General features: G+C 39.0%; 1 protein-coding gene and 1 pseudogene across 5 annotated transcripts in view; one reads left to right on the plus strand and one right to left on the minus strand.

Moving 5' to 3' along the window:
- ECPAS (Ecm29 proteasome adaptor and scaffold) overlaps nucleotides 1-19,722 on the minus strand; it is an 87,291-nt gene extending 67,569 nt beyond the window's left edge. The window contains exons 1-2 of one of the 5 annotated variants that reach the window (XM_039870696.1): nucleotides 19,244-19,578; nucleotides 11,525-11,628 (exon numbers count right to left, since the gene is read on the minus strand). In XM_039870696.1, the coding sequence (XP_039726630.1) occupies nucleotides 11,525-11,546 (22 nt within the window). In that variant the 5' untranslated portion in view covers nucleotides 11,547-11,628; nucleotides 19,244-19,578. Of the gene's footprint in view, nucleotides 1-10,988; nucleotides 11,056-11,524; nucleotides 11,629-18,616; nucleotides 18,979-19,243 lie in introns of those variants that run through there. The other 4 variants (XM_039870697.1, XM_039870698.1, XM_039870699.1 and 1 more) reach the window with 4 other exon arrangements.
- LOC120608808 (uncharacterized) lies at nucleotides 3,647-3,765 on the plus strand (annotated as a pseudogene).
- Nucleotides 19,723-26,157: the final 6,435 nt, after the last annotated feature.

The following is a 26,157-nucleotide window of genomic DNA, read 5'->3' on the forward strand; positions in this document are numbered from 1 at the left end:
CTGAGACAGCTTCCTGAAACATGTGAAAGAAGAAATGTAACCAGAAGTTCTTAAAATGCAAAAGGACTCTAAAACTCAAGTTCGGCTTCCACAAAGACTCAGTTTTTAGTTGTAGAAACTGAGATTCTCCGAGTCATCACACAAATGTCTGAGATATAACAAACAGTACTTCAGCATCAAGAGCAAGTGCCATCCTCTCCGCAATTATGTTATTTATCTTATTCAAATTTATGTTGAATTAATTTCACTTATGAGAAAATCAAAGACACTGCCATATCCTCAAATAATAATTTAAATACAGGGACTATATTCTAAACTATTATTTTTTCCTATTCACACACTAATATTATTTTAACCTAAAAATTGGAATATGACACATACTATTTTATGGTTTTATTTTTTTTTTAGTTAACACAAATCCTTTATCTAAAACCCTATCCACCCCATAGATTCTAGGACAGTACCTATAATCAAACACATTCATATTTCTTCAATAAAACATATGAACACTCACACTAAGTGGGATCATTAAAAATTATAAAAAACTTCATTTCCATTCAGGTCAGGTTTTAATACTAAATTATACTAAAAATTACTTGCATATCTAAAAAAATCTTAAATATACATTGTACTACATAAAGATCTAATTGATCATGGTGACATGGCAACTGCCTAGAGAAGTAGGATAATTTATTTAACTAACCCTCTATTTGTGTTACTACCAATTTTATAGTACTATAAACATTCTAAAGAACTGCTTTATCCATGTGTATCTGTACACTTGTATGGGTTTCTGTAAGCTAAAACCCTAGAAATGGAACTGCTGAGTCAAAGGGTAAGTGTATCATTAAGTTTTAATCGATTTTGGAAAAAAAACCCTGAAAATGGGTGTGCTGAGTTATACTACCAGCAGTTTATATAAGTACCAATTTTCCTATACCCAATCCTACAGTGAGTAATCAATCTTACAAAGATTGTAATCAATATTAGCTGAATATGAGAAATGAAAAAAGGTCACACTGTTGTTTTTCATACCTATTTTATTACTGAGGCAAAGTATCTTTTCAAATATTTATTGATCATTTGAAATATCTTCTTCAGCAAATTACTCATTATTCTTTTAAGTCCCTGACTTGTAAAAGCTTTTACGTATTGGAAAAATCTCTCCGTTTTCTCCCATACATACAAATGCTTTTTCCTGGTATGCTCTGTGACTCTGTATGACTTTCTTTTCGTATCTAAGTTTTTTAAATTTAAATTAACCATTCCTTCCTTTTATGGCTCTGAGTTTCTAATCACGCTTAAAAGTGCCTTTTTCACTCCAAAATAATAAAAAAATATATTATATTCTGCAGAAAAGAGAGACTGCTATCCTTAGAAGTCGTTGCTTGCCAAGGCTGGCCCTGGCTGGCATCTGGAAACTTGGATTTCAGGAGGGTTCCCACCATTCCCAAAACTGGGAAGAGTGACTCACAGTGCCTAAACTGTTTATACAAACAGTATGGTTTATGCTGGACACCTGCTTTCCTTCTGGGAATCTGGAATTTTGGTACATGTTTGGCAGAAGGTGCCAGTGTGAGCGGCACCAAATAAAAACCCTCAGGACTGAGTCTCTAATGAGCACCCCTGGTAGACAGCATTTCACATGTGCTGTCACATTCACTGCTAGAGGAACAAAGCACAACCATGGTGACTCCACCGGGTGAGACCTCTTGAAAGCTTGCACCTGGTTTCCTGCAGACTTCGTCTCATGTGCCTTTTCCTTTTGCCAATTTTGCTTTGTATCCTTTTGCTGTAATAAACTTTAGCTGTGAGTATAAATATATGCTGAGTCCTGTGAATCCTCCTAGCGAATCACTGAACCTGGGGGTGGTCTTGGAGACCCCTAACACATATTTATCCATGTTTTCTTCTAGCCCTTATAATTTTGCTTTCTGCATTCAAATCTTTAATCCAGCTGTAATTTTTTTTTTTTTTGACACATGGAGGGATGTAGGAAACCTAATCTAAGGGTTTTCAAAATCTTTTTTCATTGTGAAATTAAACATTTAGAAAAACGTATAAAACAAATATATAATTTAGTGAATTATTATAAACACCTATGTAACTACCACCCAATTCAAGAAAAAAAAATTTTGAAACATGTACAAAGATTCTTACTAGACTGAGGGCTGAAGATTGTTTAACATATAAAATACAATGATTTAAGGACTCACCTAAGGTCACAGAATTGGCAGCAGAGCAAGAAACAGAATGGGGTCTTCTGACCTTCAGTCTAAAAATCCTTGCCTATACCATGCAAATGTCTACAACAATGACCCTACTGTCTATAGGGGACTACGCTACATATACTCCAGGCAGCCCCACTGGAGATAATCACCAAAAGGTCATAAGAATTTGTCTCATTCAGGTGGTTATATATGACAAAACAGAAAAATTTACAACTTCAAAGTTCAGAAAACAACATTAGAGAGTAACCTGAGGTGATTTCTGAAAATGATTCGCTGTTCACTTGACCCAGAAAACCCCACAAAACCATGTAAATCAAGAGGTTTGAATCTTTGTGTTCACTTTAAGAACACTCGTGAAACTGCCCAGGCCATCAAGGGTATGCATATCTGAAAAGCCACAAAGTAGCTGAAGGATGTCATTTAACAGAAGCAATTGGTATAACCCATGGTTGTAACCATGATGGAGTTGGCAGGTGTGCCCAGGACAACCAGGGGGCTGGACACAGGGTCAGTGCCAAAAAGGGTGCTGAATTTTTGCTGCACATGCTTAAAAATGCAAAGAGTAATGCTGAACTTGAGGGTTTAGATGGAGACTCTCTGGTCATTGGGCACATCCAGATGAACAAAGCTCCTGAGATGCGGGTGCAGAACTTACAGGCCCGTGGGTGGATTAACCCCTGCATGAGCTCTCCTTGCCACAGAGAGATGGTCCTTACCGGGAAAGAGCAGACTGTTCTCAAACCAGAAGAGGTTGTACAAAAGAAAAAGATGTCCCAGAAGAAACTGAAGAAACAAAAACTTACAGCAGGGGAGTAAATTCAGCATGAAATAAATGCTAGTAAAAGTAAAAAACTAAAAAATAAAGAAAGCTCGCTACTATGAATAAGAGGCTAACAAATATGTCAAATTGCAGTTGACCCTTCTTCCCTGCTCATCTAAATGTTCTCCTTCAAGATTCAGTACCTACTTTCACTGTGAAGCACTAACTCCGCTATCTAGATCATTCACTCTTTCACTCACGCACCCATTCAAGTATTTATTGAAACTCCCCTATGTGTCAGAGCTTGGTGGTCATGGATATTATCAAGAAGGAAAAGGCAAGGATGTTGTGCAGGTTTACCACACATGTGTATAATAATTGCACACTGAAAGAAAATAACAGAAGGCTTGAGATGGAATGCTCAAGACGACATTTGAGGACAGAGGAAGAGAAATCCAAAAAAAGGAAATGACAGGCAAAACTAGGAAGAAAACTGAGTATAGAGCCAGAAGAACTGAGGAAAGAAAAAATCGACTCATCAATAATAACTGGAAAAAATTTGTTTGCTGAAACAGAAAAAAAATAAAAATTCCTTGCCGTTAATGACCTACGTGAAAAAAAAACAAGATTTTTAAAGCTTTGAAAAGAAAAATGAGTCTACGGCCATGCCACCTTGAAAGTGCTCGATCTCCTCTGATCTTGGAAGCTAAGCAGGGTTGGGCCTGGTTAGTACTTGGATCGGAGACCACCTAGGAAGACCAAGTGTTGTAGGAATTTAAACAACAACAACAAAAAATATGTAAATTTTAAAAAATGGTAAGAAAAAATTAAAACTCAAGCATAAAACAAATAGGATAAGATTTTTAACTATCATAAAACATCTTAAAATAAAATAAGCTATAAGAGCTATAATGTTTTTAAGTGAAAAAAATGAAAAGAATACTTTAAAAATTCCTGCAAATCAAGAAAAATCAAATTAATCCAAAATTTTCAATGAAAAGGATAATAGCGTCCATATATAAGCAGTCACTTCAGAGAGGAGACCCATATCTTAAACAACACATAAAAAGATGTTCATTCAGACTGATCAGGAAAATACAAACTTAACACAATAATGAGATACAGTTTCACACCCTTTACATTAAAAAAAAAAAACTTTTCAAATCTAATAGTACCAAGGGTTGGCAGTGTGGAAACCAAGTACCTCACTGCTGATGGATATACCTGATATAATCTCTGAAGAACAAATCTCAATGAAGTCATCTCTAGTCAAATTGCGGTGGCACATACCCTTTGTCTGACAATTCTAAGCCAGGATAACAAACTCTAGAGCTGTTTTACTGCAACGTAACCAATTACCAGTCAGCAAAGAGATAAGGAACACTCCTTCCTTCACTGTGAAAGTCTCAATAGGATAAGAAACACTAAATAGTTAACAATGATAATTGATTTACATTCTGCTGCAAGTTCCCTATTTACAAGAAGTTAATTCCCCAGTCCTCAGAGGTTTTCTGTATCACTATCCTGGAGAAAAACTCTCCCAAAGGAGAGACAAGCAACAAGTACACCTTTAACAAAGGGTTCACAGCCACAGGGTCAGTAAGAGCAAAAAAATGGAAACAATCTAAACATCAGTCAACAAGGGAATGGATAAAGAAATTGAGGCAGGGTCATACAATATTAAAAATAAATAAGAGATACAAGTCACATGGACCACTTGACAATATCTAGAAAACTAAGATCAAACAAAGCAGCTGCAGAAGGATATGTACACTACGATTCCACTTATGTAAAGGTTACAAATACTACATATGTGTATATATATAAACATATATATATTGCATATGCTATATACATCACAGAGATGATAACCTCTGGGCAAGAAGGCAAGAAAGAAGCAGGAAAGGGGCAAGGAGAGAAAAGAGGGAAGGAAAGAAAAATTTGTAAGGAGTAACACAGGGAGGGAGCTTGAATTGTATCTGTAACGTTTATTTCTTTAAAAATAAAATAAAATGAAAGACCTGAAGCTAATAGCAAAAAAATGTAAAGATCTGACAAAGATGAGTTGGACATATATACGTGTTCTGAAGATTACTATACTTTTCTTCATACTTGAAATATTTCATCATTTTAAAAAGAATATATATATATATACCATAACAGATACAACTATATAAAAAGGAAAAAATACATCAGTAATTTTTTTTCTTTATACTTTCATGTACTCTTTGGATATTCTTCAGTAAAAATACATCTTTTTTTAGAAAAAATAATACACAGAGCAAATATTTTAAAAGAAGCCATGTTTCAAGGATAAGGAAAGAAATTTAAATCACAGAATTTTAAAGCTTAAAAGGAACCTTAAAGAAAATGTAAGAACACTAATAACATTTGCTGGAGGAAATGCGAAATGATACCATCACTTTGGCAGAGAGTTAGGCAGTTTCTTAGAAAACTAAACATACTCTTACCATACAAGCCAGCAATTGCACTCCTTGGTATTTACACAAAGGAGCTGAAAACATAGGTCCATACAAACACCTACACATGGATAGTTATAATTATTCATAATCGCCAACGCTAGAAGCGACCAAGATATCTTTCAGTAAGTGAATGGATAAATTAGTGCATACAGCCAATGGAATATTATTCAGTGCTAAAAAAAAATGAATTATCAGGTCATGAAATGACACAGAGGAACCTTAAAGTTGTTACTAAGTGAAAGAAGCTAATCTGAAAAGGCTACGTACTGTATGATGCCAACTATATGACATTCTGGAAAAGGCACAACTATGGAAACGGTAAAAAGATCGGTGGCTGCCAAGGAGGAAAGGGAATGGAGGGATGAATAGGAGGAACACAGAGGATCTTTAGGGCAGTGAGAACACTCCATGTGATATTATAATGATGGATATATGTCATTACACATTTGTCTGAACAAACAGAATGTACAACACCTAGAGTGAACCATAATATGAACTATAAACTTTAGGTGATTATAATGTGTCAATGGTTAAAAAAAAAAAGTGCCATTCTGGCGACTGATATTAATAATGGGGAAGACTATGCAACTGTGGGGGGCAAAAGGTACATGGGAATCTCTGTACCCTCCCCTCAATTTTGTTGTAAACACAAAACCACTATTAAAAAAAGTCTTTAATAAAATTAGTCTCAAAGGAAACATATCAATAACACTCAGATTAAGTTCCAAAAGAGAGAGAGGAAAAAAAAAACTATTTCCAGATTAAATTATGTCAACTATTACATTCATGTAGGGAAAAATTCTACTAAAAATATTCATTTACTTTGCATTAAATAATTCTCTAATTCATATTATTTACCTGTCTTTAGTTTCTCTATCTAAAGAGAAAGAAAAGACTTTCCCTCCTTCTATCCCTCAAGGAAAAAATAACCAAAAAAGGTCATTTAAGAACTTCACTTCAGTGTTATCCACCATTAGCCACTGATATTTCTGAAAACGTGAAATTATTCCCAAGGAAACTATCCACATAAATCATTCACTCTCCACATCTCTCCAAAAAAATACAATTTTGACTTCCGAGTTAAGGAGGAAGGGTTATTTTCTCACAGGATTAAAAAAGACAAACACTGGTTTTTCACTCACATCATCACTTAAGGAAAAAAAAGAAAACATAAAGAAAAAAGCAATAAATCAGTTTCCTTAGATGTATCATTTTTTCATGACAATTTGAACATTAAAACATTCCTTAGAAAGTATGCAAGAAAAGCATACACTGTCAAAAAGAAAAGAGAAAGGACTATACTTAGGGCAGTAGGCCCATGTGGTGGAATTTCAGAGGATTCTTTTTTGGCTTGTTTGTTCAATTCTCTGAATAACTCCTGAATAACTTGTGTGAATTAAAAAGAGAAAATGGTTATATTTCAGGGTAACAGGTTTCAGATTTTTTTGAGGTTCTTAAATATTCTACAAAGTACATCATTTTTTCTGAGTATGAAGGTAAATTTTAAATTATAAATCAAGTTAGAAGCCTTAAGTGCAAGCTGAGATTGAAAGGGAAAGCTGAAAATACCTAGACCACCACCCAGTGTATCATAAAATCAATTAACAACCTAAAGCTACAGGATATTTTGAGGAAGATCTGTCGAGTTACCTCAGAAATATACTAGACTATAAGAGAATAATTTCACAAGGAAATATTCTCTCTAATGATATTTACCTTCCGCCTGATTCACACAAACGTAAGTACATTACAGTCACAAAGCAGTTGCACAAGGCCTATTGAGCCTCAGAAAAACGTTCTGGGGTGAGCAGCTATCGTCTGCATTTATGCATAAAAAACAGGTTCCCGATGTGACAAACTTGCCAAAGGTCAGCAAGCTAATAAGAAATGGTCTCATAAGTTAAAACCTAGAAAGCTCTTTACCCTCCATATACACACTAGGACACAGTACCTCCCTCTAAAGTACTATTTTTTGAAGTAGGCATTATTAGCTCCAACTTACAGATGAGGTAACAGCCTAGAATTCATTAAGAAAGATCACAAAGGTAGTCAGCAGCAGGGCTAGGGTTCAAACTCCAAGCAGTCCAACTCCAAATCCAATGTTCCTTCTAGTATGCTAAATTACAGTAAGCTGAAGCAGGGAAAGTGGGTGGAGATAATTCCAAGCCTTACTACACAACTTTATACAATACGACTTTGTACCCTAGCCACAGCCAATGTTGTCAGGATGGGTCCCCCACTCAATTCATCCCTTCCTCAGGAATGCAGAATTAGGACCAAAGAGTCAAGCCTCTCGAGTGCGTGGACCTGTAAGAGTAAATTCAGGAGATATGACATGGGCATCTTTAGCCTACCCTATGGAGTGCAAAATTAGAAGCTAGTCTGAAGAAAAGCATGGAGGCACAGACAGAAGCTGGAAGAATTGGATGAATTCCAGTCCTTAGTTCCAAACCTCTCTTGAAAGGCCCTCCTGTTTCCATAAAACTTACTGATTCCTTATAGTAAGTGCCCGTTTTTGCTTAAGCCAGCTTACAACTGGGTCCAAGTACAAATGGAAGGTTCTTACCAAGAAAAATATAAAAAAAAAGATGTACTTCTGTAAAAATACGTAAGAAAATAAGCAGCTAGCACATGCCTATAGTGAGTATCAGATTAGAGAAGTCCTTCCTAAGATTCTAACTTCAAGAGACCTTCTCAACCACACATCCTATCAATTCCCAACAGCCATCCAAATTGTATAGCTAATCAAGTGTACCGTATGTTCTCCTGGCCCAATTCTTTTTGCCAACCAAGTCCCTTACCCAGAAATACTCTCCTAACCATCTCTTCACTTCCACACATCCAAATCCTCCCTATACAAGGTCCAGCTCAAATACTACGAGCGCCACACTTACACATCCCATCCTGGACCTACAAACTCCCACAGATTTTTTTTCTACATCGCTCCTGCCCTCCACTATTTGCCGTACATTATCTAACTGCCCAATCTTCCCTCCCCTAGACCATAACAGCTCTTTGAGGTGTGACTTGAATCTGACTCCGCTTGACTGCCTATTCATTCACTCCAACCATCTCTTGAGCTCTCCGGGTTGAAAAACTGTGACACAATCTCTTGGTACCCCAGCACTTAACACAGGGCATTGCATAGAGTAGTTGCTCAAATAACTGTTGACTATATGAAATATTACTTCTTCTGCATTAGAAAAGCCATTTAGAAGTTTATACAGCTAACATCTATAGCAAGAGAAAGGTGAGGGGAATTGGTGGCAAACATCTGACATCAGAATCTCTTGGAAAGGTATTGTGATTTTTAATACCATAACAATGCTTAGGATTTTTTTAGAAAAACAGAGGAAAGGGAGGAGAGAAATTCCAGAAGGTCCGATAGTGTGGCAGAACTGTCCTGCTCCAAATCAGGAGGAGTGCAGTAGTTACTGCAGAGAGGAGAGGAGAAAAGGAAAAGAGGGAAGACAGACCAGCAAAACGGAGGAAAATCAAGGGCCTACAGCAAGGCCTTTCCAATAACTTACCACATCTTCAAAAGTTCACGGAATTCCTGAAATGCTTAGAGAAAGGGGATTGTGTGTGTGCATACCAGTGAAACAGGTATGTTTCATGTCCAGCCTGACCTGGTTCAGTGAAACCAAAACACCAGTTTCAAAAATAAGAGCCCAGAAGCTAAGAAAAGCATAAGTTAACTAAATTATAGAAAATTCACAAAAATTGGTTGTGACAGAGGGGAGGATGAATACCTCTGAACTTTGACAATCTTTGCAATTAGGAGTTTGAGGCTGAAACTATGAAGAATAAGGAAGCTCTAGCTGGCATCTAGATTTTGCATATCATACTCAATCCTTTCTGGTAGATCAATCCTGTGAATTATAAATCTAACCAGGTACTAACTGGTAGTTAAAAGTCCACATCATCTATTGATTGCTACATACCAATTTAAGTCACTAAACACCACTCTAATACTTAGCAAAATCCAAATGAGGCCAGCAAGATACCTCTTTAGGAATTAATGCTTAGAATCTCTATTCTTTAGTTTTTAAATGCAGGCTTGCCCTCTCCCTCACCTTTTGAAAAAGAACTCCTTAAATGCAAATGGACTTAAAAGGAAGTCCAGTATTAAACACAAATATAATAAGTCGGGGGTGGGGAGAGGATCCATTCCCAGAAAGAGACTACCCATCATGTTTCCTACAGGAGTTACCACCTTCCAGCCAGGGCAGCCCAAGGTAGTGGCAAATAAGCACCTTTGCAAGCAATGAGGTCCTAAGCAAGAGGTTCCTGCTTATGCAGTCCTTCCTGGTACCTCTTCCACCCAGAAGTACAGCAATCAGAGAGGCCATTTTCCTTGTCCCCTAGTCCACCAGTCTTACCTCCAGAGCCCAGACAGACCCTCCAATACAGAAACCCCTGCATCAGGATGCACTAATGACTAGACTCTGAGCAGGGAAGGGGCATCTTTTTTCTCCTGCCACTTCAGAAGTCCTAGCTATCTGCATATGATGTCAGACTACTTTAAGCATCCTGCCAACCAACCCAGCATAGCCTATTGCAAGGCTACTCCTCCCTGCTCACACACTCCCTCCCCTATTACCACCCCTGCCTCCCAAACACACACACTCACACACACACATACACACATGCACGCACGCACGCACGGAGGGAGGGAAGAAGTCATAAGGTTAGCTTGGCAGAGCCGGGCCAAGTGAGGAGACAGCAACCCTCATCTGTACCCTAGATTTAATAAGTGCCAAACTCCAGATGCGTTGATGTCCACAAACACTGCCACCTCCCAAGGAAGCCCTTTCCCCCAGAGACAGCAGCTAGCAGATATCCAGTTAGAAATCAAGGTTACTAAACTGATGAGCAAAAAGATTAGCTTATGAAAGCCAGCCTAGAGGAGATAACATATACATACTATGTGAGAGGTCAGACTGCATAACAGTCAAGTGTAAAATAGTTAGGATCCGCCCAAAACAGCTAATTACCTAAGACAATGCTCATTTTGATGTGTAAACTCTAGAATGTTCTTTATTTAAGTCCTATTTAAATCCCAGCATTTGTGGATTGACATGCTTGCCTTCAGTACATCATAATGCCATGCACACATCTATCACAGGCCCAAATGCTCTAAAAAAGAAAGAATCTAAGAGCAAATAAACAAGTCCTCATTTCTAAACAATTCTAAACAATTCCTCCCAATTTTCCATTTCTCTATGGTGGGATAAAGGTATGTGAAATAGCAAAAGCTGTTCTAAAGTTAAACTTTGGTCTATATAATATTCCATTCATTCCATCCCTCAAAATTCCACCTAAATGAATTAAGGCATCATACACCATCATCAGCAATATACATATTCAGAAACAGAATGCACTGGGGGAAGGAGTCCCAATAGTTAAATTAGAAGATAGCAAGGAAATGCACTTTTGGATCAAAGCTACAAAATCCCAAGTACTCACTGGATATTGAGCTCATGATATCTGAGAATTACAATCTGAACTTACAGTTTCGATCAAAGGACCATCCGATATCATCCGAGAATGAAAATGACACCATACTCTTGTTCGACCTCAAAATGAAGTTAAATTAAGTGGCTTTTTCATCACAGCGCATGTCGAAATGGCAGAATTAGGACTATCCAATTGGATAATGCCTCTCTCAATACCGTCTCTCATCAAAAATAAAACAATTAACTCCATGATGACATTCCTGGAGCATGTAAAATCATTCTTCATGGTTGTGGCAGACAATGTTACTTGTAAGTTAACATAGTCTTTTCCTTGTGCACACTGCTAAGTAACATCTTCAAGTTTTATCTTTTTTCTCTCTTGCTAATTTTTTAAATTTATGTTTATGTGTTGACAAGAGAATAGAGGCTTCAAGCCTGTACAAACTATGAAGTTCGCTGATGCTCTCAGGATAGCTAGAAATGGAGAAAAAACCCATTGAGATCCCAAGGGGAAAGTGCTGCTTGACAACCTAGGCATTTTAAATTCTACTACAAAAAATGCACACATCCTAAGGAACTAAATCTACTAACCTCTACAATCAATGTGATACATGGTTTATCCAGTCTTGACAAAAATCCTCTGGATCACCAATGGTACGTTCATCCACTCGTACATATGCAATTGTATAAAGAATCTATTATTTAGAACACCAGGGGAAAAAAAACAATTAAAAGATTTACACTCATAGCTACCATTTTTTTCAAAAAAGCACTTTTCATTTCTGTGCTAAGATCTCCTAATTTGATGCCCCACTTTGCAAATTCAGAATGAAGAGGGAAATTATAGTGATTACCAAATTGCAGAAAGACTAAGGAATATATTCACAAATAAAGTTTACTGTGTAGAAGTAATATGCTAATACTTAGAAAAATACACTGGTAATTATTCACTGAAAATTAAAAAACTAATATGAATATAACATATTTTATCATATACATATGTATATATCATACATATATAAAACATATTAAAATTGAAAGAAAGTATCTGAATTATACAAGTTTTGCAAGAAGAGTATTAGGTAAGCACACATGGTATTAGCACATTATAACTGAAAATGTACATAGTTAATAGTCATAACCCTGGGACTCAGCACTTCTGATCCCTTTCCTGGTTCTTTTTTGTCTTCTTCTCACCCTTACATATGCATAATCCCCAGAGCTGTCCTCTGGACTCTGTCCATTCCCATGACTCTAGCATCAACTCCATATTCTCCTAAGCTTCAGAACCAAAGTTCTCACACGCCTGCAATCCACGTGCCAAGCACTATGCCACGTTCTTAACATGCATTATCTCTTTCCACTCTTATAATAACCCTGTAAAATAGGTTTTTTATTATCCATTTTACAGATGAGAAAACCAAGGCCCACAAATTAGGTCCCTTGTTCCAAACATTAACTAAGAGGTGGCAGAGCCAGGATTCAAAACCAGATCTGACTTCAGTGTCAGAGGTTTTAGCCACTATTCTCCCTATACTATTCTATCTCTCTATACTATTAGTCTCCCTATACTATTCAACATGTGTGCCTCAATAATTGAAACTTGTTCCCTTTTTTCCACTTCCACCTTCCTACACCTGTCTAGAGGCTACACTCGTCATCCCCCTAACCTCTCTGGTGGATTCTTGGAATCATTTCTAACTCCTCCCTTTTTCATAGCCCTCATCTACTTGGCCAATAATTTCTGCCTATTTTGGGGATTCTAGATTATATTAGCTCCTTGCTAAAAAACACTTCCACTCTCCCAATTCTGACCCTAAACTTCTTTTCCCTGGCCACTGTGATACCCCCTAATTAGTCTTGCTGCACTCTTTGTAATTAATGTTACACCACTGCCACCTGTCATCCTTATAAAACTGATCTACTCATGTTACACTCCTGCTTAAAAAGCCTTTGATGGTTCTCTGCTGTCTACAGAACAAAATCCAAACTGGTTGTGTTGATATTCATATACAAGCTGGTCCCAATTTATCTTCCCAGCTTCATCTACTGCCCCCCCTAAAAATAATAATAATTTATACACAGCTTGTTTATACAGTGCATGTTCGCATACATGAATTCTAACACTATGAGCATTTATTATTCCACTTTTATGATTAAAAACAAAACCTGAGACTTACAAAGATAAGGTAATATGACAAGATCCCAAATCATAAAAGGCAGGAGGGACCAAGTCTCAAATTCCAAACCTCATCTCCTTCCCCAGTACTTTACACAGCCACAGCACTCTCATCCCAGCATACCAGGCTTACTCAAACTTTCTCTGAAAATACACAGTATTTTATAACCTGTCTTAGCTCATGCAATTGTTCCCCTAGCCTGAAATGAATGTTATCCTCGCCTTCTGACATTTCCAAATGTTTTAGACATTTTTCATATCATGTTTCATATTAGTTACTTTATATTATGTCTGTCTCTACATCGAATTCTCAGCTTTGTGAGGAAAGGACCACAAGTTAGTCAATTTTCAAAGTCTGCTTACTAAATTGATAAATGTGAGGGAAGAGAAGATGGCAAGTATCAAGGCCTCTGAGACTGACCAGATCTGAAACCAGAGATGAGCAACTTGGATCAAACCATCTGAGCACACTGGCAGTACCTACAATCTTAACATCTATCTTCTGAACAAGGTTGAATGCCCTAGTGCCAACTATTCTCACAGACATTAGCCTTTATTAAATATTAATTTAGTGACAGCATAATTCAAAGCAGAATGAGATGAAATTAAAAATTATAAGTTGATTTTAAAAAATAGAAATATTGTTACTTTCTATTTTAAACTTACTATTTGGTTAAGTAACCAAAATTTAAATGATGTAGACAAAAATCAGCTCAGTTGCATGAATGGCTGTTATTAAAGCAACCATTTCTCTGGGGCTGTTTCTGTATGCCCACAGAATCATATTCATCTATACAGCTATACACACAGCTATCCATGTATCATCCTCTAAAAGAGCCAGTAGGATTCCTGGCACAGTAGAGACTCTCTCAGGAGGTATTTGACATGTTGATTATCTGGCCAACTTTTGCAACTGTAGTTTCCCATGACTATATCAAATGGTCAGATTGTATAGTGCCAGTATGCTTTAAGATTACAGGCTCTTCTTCATGAGTTGTCTTTATCCCAATGAAGATGAGATATTAAGGATGCCCTATAATCATAAAACCCAGAATATGAAACCACTAAACAGCTGACCAGGTGAAAAGTCTCAAATGCTTTCTTCCCTCTATCAGAAATCTCCCTAACCACTGCTAAACTATAACTACGATGTCAACTTTTCCACAAACTGGCAGAGGATAATATTAGAAGAAAAACTAGCTCACATACCCTGCATTGAATTTCATTTCATTCCAAACAATTATATCGCCCTAAATATAAAGAAATAAAATTACAAACTATGACCTTAAGTAATGTACAGACCAGATTTCAGAACTGCCTTTAACCATCAGACCTAATTGTTCTTTATTTTGGCATCTTACCCAAAAATCTAGTATGTTCTAGTCACTACAAAACATCAGAATATTGCCAAATTCTATACACTACATGAGATTTCTTCTAGAAGCTAGCAAGTCATGGGGAGGGGGAGGAAAGTCATGTTGATCTTGCTATAAACTATATATTTTCCCTTTCTCAGAGAGTAAATACAGTGATAGAGCAGAATTAACAAACTTTGGAATCAGAGAATTTGAGTTCAAGCTCTAACTCTGCAATATGAGGGAGGCTCCACCACTGAGACAAAAGTACCAAATTCACAGGGAATACTGCTGTAAGGATTCAATGAGTTAATATATACAACGTGATTAGAACACGTGGTTAAGTCTTCAACATTAGCAATACTATTATTCTATTACAATCACCTGACTCAAATTAACCATTATGCGATATCTGTGAAAATAAATTCGACAAATCCCAGCTCAAGAGTATCTTGCTTACCTTTTATCTACTCTCATACATCAATGATACTACTCCAAAAAATAACAAAATAAAAGCATATAAAATAAAATCAAGTAACATAACAAAACAAAATAAAATGAAATACAATCCTAACAGCCAATTCTGCTTCTCAGGAGCTCCTGCGAAGTGTGGTGACAGAAACAACTGAAAGCAACTATAGATTTAAATTTATGATGTACGTCACTTCAACTGTAAAGGTAAAAAATGTTGATCTGAAATCTATGGAAAGTGTTACCAGCTATACATCTCTAAGTAATGGACCTGAGAACCACAGATATTACTTTAGCATTATCTTTATTATATAATCCTATATTTTGGTCCTGACATGTATTCTTCCTCTTTCTTCTCAAAAAAAGTATTATAATTCATTGGTGTTTCTTTTGTACTCCACAGCAATATTAAATAGCAGTCATATAGCTGTATTAAAGTAACATTTGGCAGAGAATCTAGTAAAACATCTGATTTGATCTCTTCATCAGCATGAACACTATGGTATGCAGGTAATCTGGCCTAAAGGCTGGTTATTGGTGCACGCTGGAGTCTGAGACACCTGGGATCCAACTTCAAATCCACCACCTCCTAGTTGTAGGACACCTTGTGAACCTAAAAAGCCTGTTTCCCAGTCCAGAAAACAACAATTTTACCTACCTCTGAGGATTATTTTGAGAAATAAAATATATACAAAGCACTTAAAACAATGATAGTGCTGAAATATTTAGGGAGAAGTATATCAATGTCTCCAATTTACTTTGAAATGCATCCAAAAAATGGACTGAGTTCATCCACTCAACTGTACACTTAAAATGGTTAAAATGATAAGTTTTGTTATGTGCATTATGTCACAATCTTTTTTAAATAAAAAAATAATTAAAATGAAATTTTAAAACATGGATTGATAGAGACAAATATCTGACAAAGCTAGTAAAATATCAAATGTAGAATCTAAAATGAATGCTCATTTTCAACCGTTCTGTGTTCTCAAAGTTTTTTTACAATAAAATATTAGAGAAAAAATGCTGGCATCTAATAGTTTGCTTTTTATTATCATCTACTAATCATAAATAATAACTGGCAAATATTCAGATACTTAACTTTTTTTAAGGCAGAATTTTAAAAAGCACCTTTTTGTCAGCCATTAATCTTTTTATTACATTCTGAAACTCAAAGTAGTTTATCTGAAACTTCTTAGCCAGTATATACGTGTGAGATTTCAAGTTAAATCATTCCAAGGTACCAACTGCCAAGTATTTAATCTTTCCTAAATAAATACAGAAAACAAGTTAACAGATACCTGTGATGGATGATTGATAATCTGACCAAACAAAACAAAGGAAAAACAGGGATTGAAACTATTTGTTCCCAACTTTTCCAGTATCCACTAAAGCCAGGAAATTCTATAACAAGAAGTAGTACCAGCACTTTAAGAGGTAGGCACACTGCATGTGTACAAATATGACAGCCACTTTGAAATGATATCCAATTCTTCCTCTAGTTTTTTTCATCATTCTAACTGGTAGTTCAGATTTTAACATATTTAGTGGTACAACAAGAACTCAGATATCATGCAGTATAAAAATTTTTAATGTCAGACCACCTCACACTGGGGTGGGTACTATCGAAAATATGGAAAATAACACATGTTGGTGAGGACATGGAAAAACTGGAACCCTTGTGTACTGTTTGTGGGAACATAACACAGCACAGCCACTACGGAAAACAGAATGGCAATTCCTCAAAAAATGAAAAATAGAACTACCATATGATCCAACAATCCCACTTCTGGATAGATATCCAAAAGAATTGGAAGCAGAATCTAAAGAGCTATTTGTACACCTATGTTCATAGCTGTCATTGTTCATGATAGCTAAAATACACAAGCAACTCAAGTACCCATGGACAGATGAAATGGATGTGAAAATGTAATATATACATACAATGGAATATTATTCAGCCCTAAAAGGGAAGAAAACTCTCTCTCACATGCTACAACATGAATGAATCTTGAGGACTTTATGCTAAGTGAAATAAGCCAGTCACAAAAAGACAAATCCTGTATGATTCCACTTAAATGAGATACCCAGGGTAGACAAAAAGTAGAATGGTGGTTGCCAGGGGCAGAGAGGAGTGAGGAATGTTAGGGTTTTGCAGGTATAATTTTAGTTTTGCAAGATGAAGTATTCTGGAGATGGATGGTGGTGATCGTTGCACAAGACTATGAATGTATTCACTACTCTGAACTGTACGTTAAAATTTATTATATGATAAATTTTACGTTAACGTATTTTACCACAATAACAAAAAAATAAAAGGAAAAAAAATCAGGGAACTGATTTCCACAAAGGCCTAGTGGTGGCTCCAGCTTCAAATTGACAGAAAAGCAATTACCTCTGTGGCTATCAATCTAAGCCCTTGTCAACTCAGACTCTCCATCCTGCCCAGGGTCCCACCGATTGTTTATTTCAACTTCAAAATGAGCAAACATTATTCTTGCTATACCAGTTTTGTGTTAAAACAGCAGGTAATTTAATCTCCCTACACCTGCCTCCTCTTTAAAACAAGGATAATTCCTACCTGCCTCATAAGGTTATGAGGGCAAAAATGAGATCATGAATATTAAAGTTCCTTTAAACTGCCAAGCACCAAAGAAACTTAAATTACAACTACTTTCACATGTAAAATTCAAAAAGGGCTGTAACAACAGAAACCACAAAGCTTGGGACACCTCACCCATGCTTCATTCCATTTAAAACTAAATAAACACCTCTCTTGTTTTTGTCATAAACTGAAGGGTGGCATTGATGAAACAACCAAAACAAAACACTATACCTAAAACATTTCATCTAACCACACCAAATGCAATCAGAAATTGTCTTACACGTCCTAGGAAAATTCAATTTTTATGACTCCAGCATGGGTCTGCGACGCTCTGGGACTACACTTCCCACAAAGCATCGAGGCGAACCCGGGTTGCGGCGGGGCGGCCTAAGATTCAGGGTGACCACCGCTCTCTCCGAACGTGGATCGTCGTCCCCTGGAAAATTGCAACGTTTAAGGTCGAGCGTGCACTGGCTCTCCTTTCTGAAAGCACTGTCACCCCGCGGTTTCTCTTGCGGCTAGCTCCGCGACCCTCTCTGCCCTCGCGTCCTTCCTTCTCCACCTGAGGGTTACCGCCTATTCTTGACCTTTGCGCTGATTTCTGTGGTGTCACAGAAAGGCACCTTCCCCTCCTCCCCGAAAGCTCCATTTCTAGAACTCGCCCAACAGATGGGACCCGGAGCCATAGCGGAGTCAGAAGGGAAGGGCTGGCACAGCCCACCACCCCAGGGCTCGAGCCGGTCCGCCAGCCCAGGCACCGCGGGCAGGGGGCTGGGCTCCCCCTACCCTTGAACCCGGCGGATCGCGGGCAGAGGTGGCTCCGCCCGGGGCTCCGGTTTCAATTTCGCAACGTGACGGTGCAAACCTGAGGCCTACAAACGCCGGCGGCAGCGGCGTCCGGCGCCCCGCCCGCCCGCCAGGCCCGAGCGCCCCAGCCCCCAGCACGCCGAGGCCGCCGCCCGCCCACCCGGCCCGGCGCCCAGCGGGCGGCAGCGCGCCCCAGCCCTCCGGCCCGGCCGACCCCTCGCAGCGCCGGCTTCGGCTCGCGGCCACAGGCTCGCCGTGGCACTTACTCAGCTCGTCCTGGGAGGCGGAGGCGGCGGCCGCAGCCATGTTGCGCCGGGGAGGGAGGGAGGGGCCGGAGGGGGAGGGCGCGGACGGGCGGCGCGGGGGGCTCGCTGCTCGCGGTGCGGCAGGGGCCCGGAGCTGCCTCGGGTCGCTCGGTGCGGGCCGCGCTGCGCCCACGAAGCCCGTTCGCCACCACTGCCGCCGCCTGCGTCCTCGTCGCTGCACGCGTCGCTCTCGCCGTTCCCCGCGAGGTTGCGACTTGGGCGCTCCCGCAGGCTCGCGCGTCTGCGGAGCCGCCGCCGTCTGTCGGCTGAGTCCGGGTGCGCCCGGCCCGCGCGGCGGCTCTGCGGCTCCGTGCCGCGCTCGCCCAACTCACGCCGGTTTTATATTTAGAAAAAGCTGAGCCATCCTCCCAGCGGCCCCCCCGCCGGGCCCCTCGCGCGCCCGCCCGCCCTCGCTCGCTCGCGGCTCGTCCTGCCCACCTGCCGCCGCCCGCCCTGCGCGCGGGAGCCGGCCCGCGAGCGCTCCCCGCGCGGACCCGGCACGCGGCGGCCTGCACGGGCGGCCTGGCCTAGCCGCGCCGGCACAGCCTGCAGCGGCCCCAGCGCGGGGCGGACGCGCGGGCCTCTGACCTGAGTCCGAGCCGGTCTCCATTCCGGGATGCTGCGCTCGGCGCCGCGCGGTGGCCGCGGAGAAGCGAGGCGTTCGGCGGGCTCGGCCCCGAGGAGCCGCGCGCTGCAGTCCGCGAGGGGCTCGACCGAGCTGGTCTGGGCTGCCTCGGCCCGGGGAGATCCTCGAAGTGGGGCCGAAACTCTTTTTTGAAAGGTCTGTGGCTGTCACATTGGCTGGTCTCGACCTGAAGAAACACGCCTGTCCAAAGGAAGAGACGTGGACTCGGAAAAGTAGAGCTGGGTTCGGAGTGGAAGGGAGGAAGCCCCGCCCTGCGCCTCCCGCCGAACTTCTCGGCCCCGGCGCTGACTCAGTCCCGGGCGAGCCCGGGCGCTGCGAACTGCCCCGGACTAGGCTCCCAGGACTCCTTTTTTTTAAGGCGGTGATAAAGTGTAGGTTTCTGTTTCTCTTAGAAACTAGGATTACCGAATGAAGGGATATCACTAAGCTCTACTAAGAGTTAAACGAACCTAGATTTGTAAAGCTTACATTCAAGTATATATGCTCTTACGACCTATTAATGTTTTGATTCCAATACCTAAGTTCCTTTTGGTAGCCCGAGTGATTTACTTTTACTATGCCTATTTTCACTTTATTCCTTTAGTTTGTCGGTGAGGTCATGTATGTGAAAAACACTTGCAAAACGAAATTCAAATTAAGGGGTTTCAGAATTGCTGTGCTTTAAGTGATGATACTGTCAAAATTAGGTCCAAGATCAGATACATTTTTTTATAAAGAAATAAATATCCTTTAGTATTAAAATTGCATTTATTCCTAAAAGTGGAAATCCATAAATATCTAGTTAATATCTCGAAAACTAAATGCCATTCCAGATGTAACGTAGGCAAATACAAGATAATTACACAACATTCAAAACATCCTTATTTCTTTTTATGGAATTATACATGATCTTTGTAACTAATTCAAATGATTTGGAATACCATAAAATTAAAAGTGAAAGAGCTTCCCCCACCCCCACCCCACTCACCAGAAAAAACTCCAGTTAACAGATACAGTTAAGTGCGCATCCCCTCCAAAGCCCTTACACACTTGTGCAGCCCCAAATACAACTAAGATGGGGAGCGGATTCACAATCGCTATAAAGTCTGCATCGTTTTTCCCCTATAAACATTCTTCCATGTTAATTCAAAAAGCTCTACACAACCACACTTTTTTGTTAATGACTTCATAGTACATTGACCAATCTCTTTTTTGAGGACATTTTTGCTTTTTTGTTTGATGTTGACACAAAATCAATGCACAATGAACTGTTGCAAAGAATACAATACTAAAGTGTATAAAGTAAAGATTGTCCCTCACCTCCCTGCCTACCTTCCCCTTATCCCCAGAAATAATCTGTAAACCGTGGTTCATACAACCTTTCTAGATCATTTTCTATGAATGTATTAAGTGGCTGCAGGCAAGGGCCGGTTTGAGGAGATTTTGACTTCCCATAACCTCAAATAGATCCTTCTAAAACCATTCCAAAAACATATAGAATCTAAATTTTAAAAAGTTTTGTAGGCAATTTTAACTTCCGGACAAAACATTAGCAACTCATAATTTCCTCATATAGAAATTCCAGAGTTCACCTGTGTGCAAATTACATATATGTGTGTACACAGATTTTTGTTTGTTTTGACAAAAAAATGGAATCATCTTAACATGATTGTATAACCTTACCTTTTCACCAAACAATACATCATAGGTGTCTTTCCATATCAGCAATGATAATAATAGCTAATAGTAATGCACCAAGCCCTGTTTAGTGTTGAACATGGATGAATTCAATTAATCCTCACAACGATCTTATGAAGTAGGGATTTTTATGACAGGATGGTCGAGGAACATATCTAAAGTGCTACAAACTGGAAAGTGGTGGAGTGGGAATTTGAACCCAGTCAGTGTGGATCCAGCGTGCATTCTTTTTTTTTTTTTAATTAGTTTCAAGTATACAGTACATTGCTTAGACATCTATATAGTTCATAAAACAATCCTCCTAATTACTCCCTCCCTCACCTGGCCCTCCACCTAGTCATCGTATTAATGCTAATTGCATTACCTATGCCGTGCTCCCCTAACCCCGTGACCAACTATCGACTACTAATTTGTACTTCTTTAACCTTTCACCCCATTCTCCCAGCCTCCAACTCCACTCCCCTCCCCTCTGTCGGTCACCAAATTGTCCACTATATTTGTGAGTCTGTTTTTGATTAGTTCTTTTTCTTCCTTAGATTCCGCATATAAGTGAAATCATATGGTATTTATTTTTCTCTGACTTATTTCACTCAGCATAATAACTTCTAGGTGCATCCATGTCATTGCAAATGGTAGAATTTCATTTTTTTAATGGCTGAGTAATATTCCATTGTATATATGAACCATAATTTCTTTATCCAATTGTATGTTGATGGGCATTCAGGTTGCTTCCATATCTTGGCTATTGTAAATTGTGCTGCCATGAAGATTGGGATATGTAGATCTTCACAAATTATTGTTTTGGTTTTCTCAGCTTGCATTCTTAATCAGTATCATCCATATGTACAAAGCTACCTCATTCTTTTAAATGGCTGCATGATAAGTACATGAAAAAAATTTAATCATTCCCTTAGAATGAGCATTTAGGTTGTCTACAATTTTTTACTAGTGCAAACAGTGCTACTGTAAAACACTTTTTTTTGTAAAACATTCTTAAACATCTTCATGAAGCCACATTTCTATATGTAGATGTGCAATTATCAAGTACTATTTACAGTACTTAATAGATTACAATGGTGCTTTTAACCACTTATAGTTGCTTTTTCTATAGTTACAGCTTTTTTGTAATTGCTTCTCCCCTCAAACTACTTATAGTTTTGTTCCCACTAGCTTCATATTCTTACTAGACACTTTGTGTGTGTGAAGGACTCTCCTTATTTTCAGTGCCACATATTTATTTTTCGAAGTAAAGCAATACATATGTATTTCTCTGGAAAATTCAACAGAGTGCAGAGGACAAATATAAAATATAAGAATAAATGCTTTTAATACCAAATGCTGGTAATCTAAGGTCCATCCCTCTCTCTGGTGGCAAGAGAGGGAAGTAGTGGCAGCATACAGTAGGATGCCATTGATATAATGCTACCATATGTAAAACAATACTGTGCATTGAGTAGGGATGGATATATATGTAATAAAAGTTTTTAGCACATGTTTAAAAAAACATGGGATTGATGAACCACATATTAGCATACCAGTCATCTGTAAGAAGAGAATTCCAACTCGATTAATAGCATTTAATTAGATCCTTTGCTTTTGAGTAGTGGTCTTGAGATACTTCGTATCCAGAATTTACTTCAGCTTTCAAAAACAGACAAAGGAATTGGGGGAGGGGGTGAACAGGACAGAAAAGAGGCCGCTGAGAAACCAAAACAAGATATAACAAAATCCAAGAACTAAAAACATATGTCTTTTACTCCTTAGAAATTCCCTCTTCCCTTTCGTAGGCCCTACTTACACCAAATGTATGCACAGTTCTAATAAGGTAAATAATCTTATGTCCATAGTCAAAGCAGATTAGAAGCAGAATATCAAAGAACACTCTTCTGGGCAGGTATATGGACGAAATAAATGTTAATGGACACCCTAAAAACAAGAGAGAAACAGGAAAACTATGAAAAGAAGCTACAAGAACTCAGAAATCAAAGCATTCTGGAGTTATTTATAAAGTACAAAAAGCACTACCCACCCCCTGGGCCCTGAAATTATTTCACTTAAAAAGCTGATGTTCATGGTGTTAATCCAGACATCGATAAATAGTAAAATTATGTCTAGTATATCAGCATCAAAAAACAAGGAAGTAGGGGGTATATTTTACCAACATTTTCTTCTAAAATGGATATAATAAAGGATTAATTTCTATTTCTAAAGTCTGCCTCTTTTCATCATTATCTCTCCTTCTTGCTCCCTTCTGCACCTTATTGGCAAACCTTTTCTGTTAAAGGGTAGATAGTAAATAGTTTCAGCTTCATAGGCCATACAATCTCTGTCACAACTACTCAACTCTGCCATTATAACGTGAGAGCAGTCGTGAGCACTACATAAAGGAGCATGGCTGCATTCCAATAAAACTTTATTTACAAATACAGGCTGTGGGCTAGATTTGGATGAAGGACTATAGTTTGCTGATCTTTCATCTAGTAACTTCCTGAGAAAGGTAGACTGGGAGGTCAATGTTGGGACCTGAACATCTGAAAAAGTCTCTAATCTCCAAGGAAACACCTAGGATGCTGGGATAGAATTCTAAATTGGAAATAACTTCTCTTAATTTTGAAGGCACTGCTCAATTTTTTTTTCTGCCTTCCACAATGCCTCGTTTCCTTTAAATCAGCTTGATCCACTAAAGGTAGTGTTTTGCCTTAGGCTTTTATTCAGGCTCGCAGAGCTATTTTGCTTCGTTAGTAACATTTTAAAAAAAAATCCATTTAAAGAAATTGACTATAATGTTTTCTAATGTCTTTTACCCAAGGAATAGCTTTTCCTAGAATTTGGTACCAGGAAATGTTTCAATCTTAGGGAAACGTCTATGCTGTCTTTTATGAGACAATAGGAGTTAAGTAATCCATTGTGATTTCATTCTTTTGTCTAGACTGATAGTGTCCAATTGCATTAAACTCTCATACCATATTCAGTTCACTGGTGTCCTCAGACATTTAATAAATGTTCAGGAAGGACAAAGGGAAGGCAACTATTCTGGCAACAATTATAACATTTCAGATGAGAAGTAATAGAAATGGAGAGTTGAATTTCAAATTCAAGAGGCAATCAAAGATAGATGAGATGTAGGGATTCAGGGACAAGGGAGAGCATAATAACCAAGGTTGAAGAATAGGTTTGGAGACTAGGGAAAAGATAAGAAGATGGGTTTTGAATATACTGAGCTAAACAAACGTTAATTATTTATCATCTCTTCCCTCCCACCCACTTACTTTCAAAAAGTAATGGAAATGCCTTATAAGAGGAGTGATACAGAAGAACAAAGATTGTCAATAAAGACTAAAGGCAAGTTGTAAAGTAAATGGGAACACACCCAGCTGAGGTCAAAGCAAAGGTGGACATTTCTAAGCCAGCAAGGACATCAACCGTGACTTGGTAAGGTTGACACATCCAGAAAATCTTTTGGCCACACTGTGTCTTGTCCTCAATAGCACCGGGGCCACAGACAATGGAGACTTTGGGAGTGGACTGGCATCCAGTGTCTAGCAACCAGCCAGCTCCAAGGATGAGAACTAACTCTTGGGTCAAGAGCACCCAGCATGTTTCATGGGACTCCAGCTTTTATATTCAGGGGCTCAAAGAATTGTTTAAGTCCAAGCCCCGCCCAGACTGATAAATACACTGTACCTCTACCTAGATTACCTTTGGAACAGGATGGGGCCAATATCTAGGAAAGATTTGTAAGCAAACAATATTATCAATACTATTAGACAGAGGAAAAATAATTGCTGAAACCCAGTCTGAATTTACCTCAGGCTAAGAAATGCTTTGTCTCTTAAAATCCTCAATCCGCCCCCACTCCCACCCCCATCTCTAGGATCTTTCTATTCCTGTGCTACAAACCCCAAGCTTCTCTGCATTCCTCTCAGGCTGACCCAGCCTCTTCTAATCACCCCCATAACCTCCACCGAGCCATCTGGAACCTGTTTAGTAGTTACAGACACCCGTGTATCCTCAAGAGCTTCACAGAATTCACTCTCATTTCCTACCTTATCTGATTGTGCCTTGTCCCGTGCAGCCCTCTCCAGTACAAACTGCGAAATCTCTTACATCTCACATTCCACTGGGTGAGGTAGTAGAATCAGTTTCCTCCTAGTTCCTCACTGGGACTTCAGACCAAAGTTCCACCTAGCTTAAGTCTTCCTCTCCATTTTAAATTCCGAAGCATCTTGGATGTCAACATCCATTGATGGAAACATCCTCCACTTTGGCCTTTCATTTCCTTGAATGTTTCTTCTCCGCTCTCCTTCACCTTCACTCCATTGCAGTGAACCCACTCCCACAGGCACACCCTAGACTTGGTCACCAACTACAACTTTCCTACTGCTTAAGCTTTCCCTTCTTTTGACCCACCCACTAGACTGTCACCCCGACTTTTGCTCAATTATTCCAATACATTCATTCTTTTCTCAAAGTCAGGTTTATTTATTTATTTTTTTAAAAGTCGGGTTTATTGAGTCACACATTTTTTAAGCTTTATCTAGGTTTAATTGATAAACAACAAACCACATATTTAAAGAATAGTAAAGATGAGTTTTGACATACACGTACATCCACGAAAACATCACCGCAATTAATATAATAAATCTCCAAAGTCTCCTAATGGACCTTTGTAATTCTTCTATCTCTGCACCTAGACCCTCTCCCCTTCTAGGCAACCACTGATTTGTTTTCTGTCACTATAGATTAGTTTATATTTTCTAGAATTTTATATAAATGAAATCCTATACTATGATAGCTACGTATTTTTTTATTTGACTTCATCACTTTGAGATTTCATCTAGGTTGTGCATTCCTTTTTATGGTTGAGTAGTATTCAGTTGTCTGGCTGTACCACTACTGTTTACTGTTTATCCATTTTACTAGTTGCTGGACATTTGAGATGTTTCCAGTTTTTAACTATTACCAAAAAAAGCCGCTGTGAACAGTCTTACACAAATATGCTTTTGTTTCTATTGAGGTATAATTCACTTATAATAAAATTCAATTTTTTCCCCTCTTTAATTCCCCCCACCCACTCCCACTCCTGACTTATAGATGTTGCTGTTTCCCCTTAAGAACTGGATCTCTGAAGGCGGAGTGGAGTGTCTCCTCCCACATGCTTGGTCATGCACCCAGGGCC

The sequence above is a fragment of the Pteropus medius genome, unplaced genomic scaffold (genome assembly GCF_902729225.1).
Source record: "Pteropus medius unplaced genomic scaffold, Ma_sr-lr_union100, whole genome shotgun sequence".
NCBI lineage: Eukaryota > Metazoa > Chordata > Mammalia > Chiroptera > Pteropodidae > Pteropus > Pteropus medius.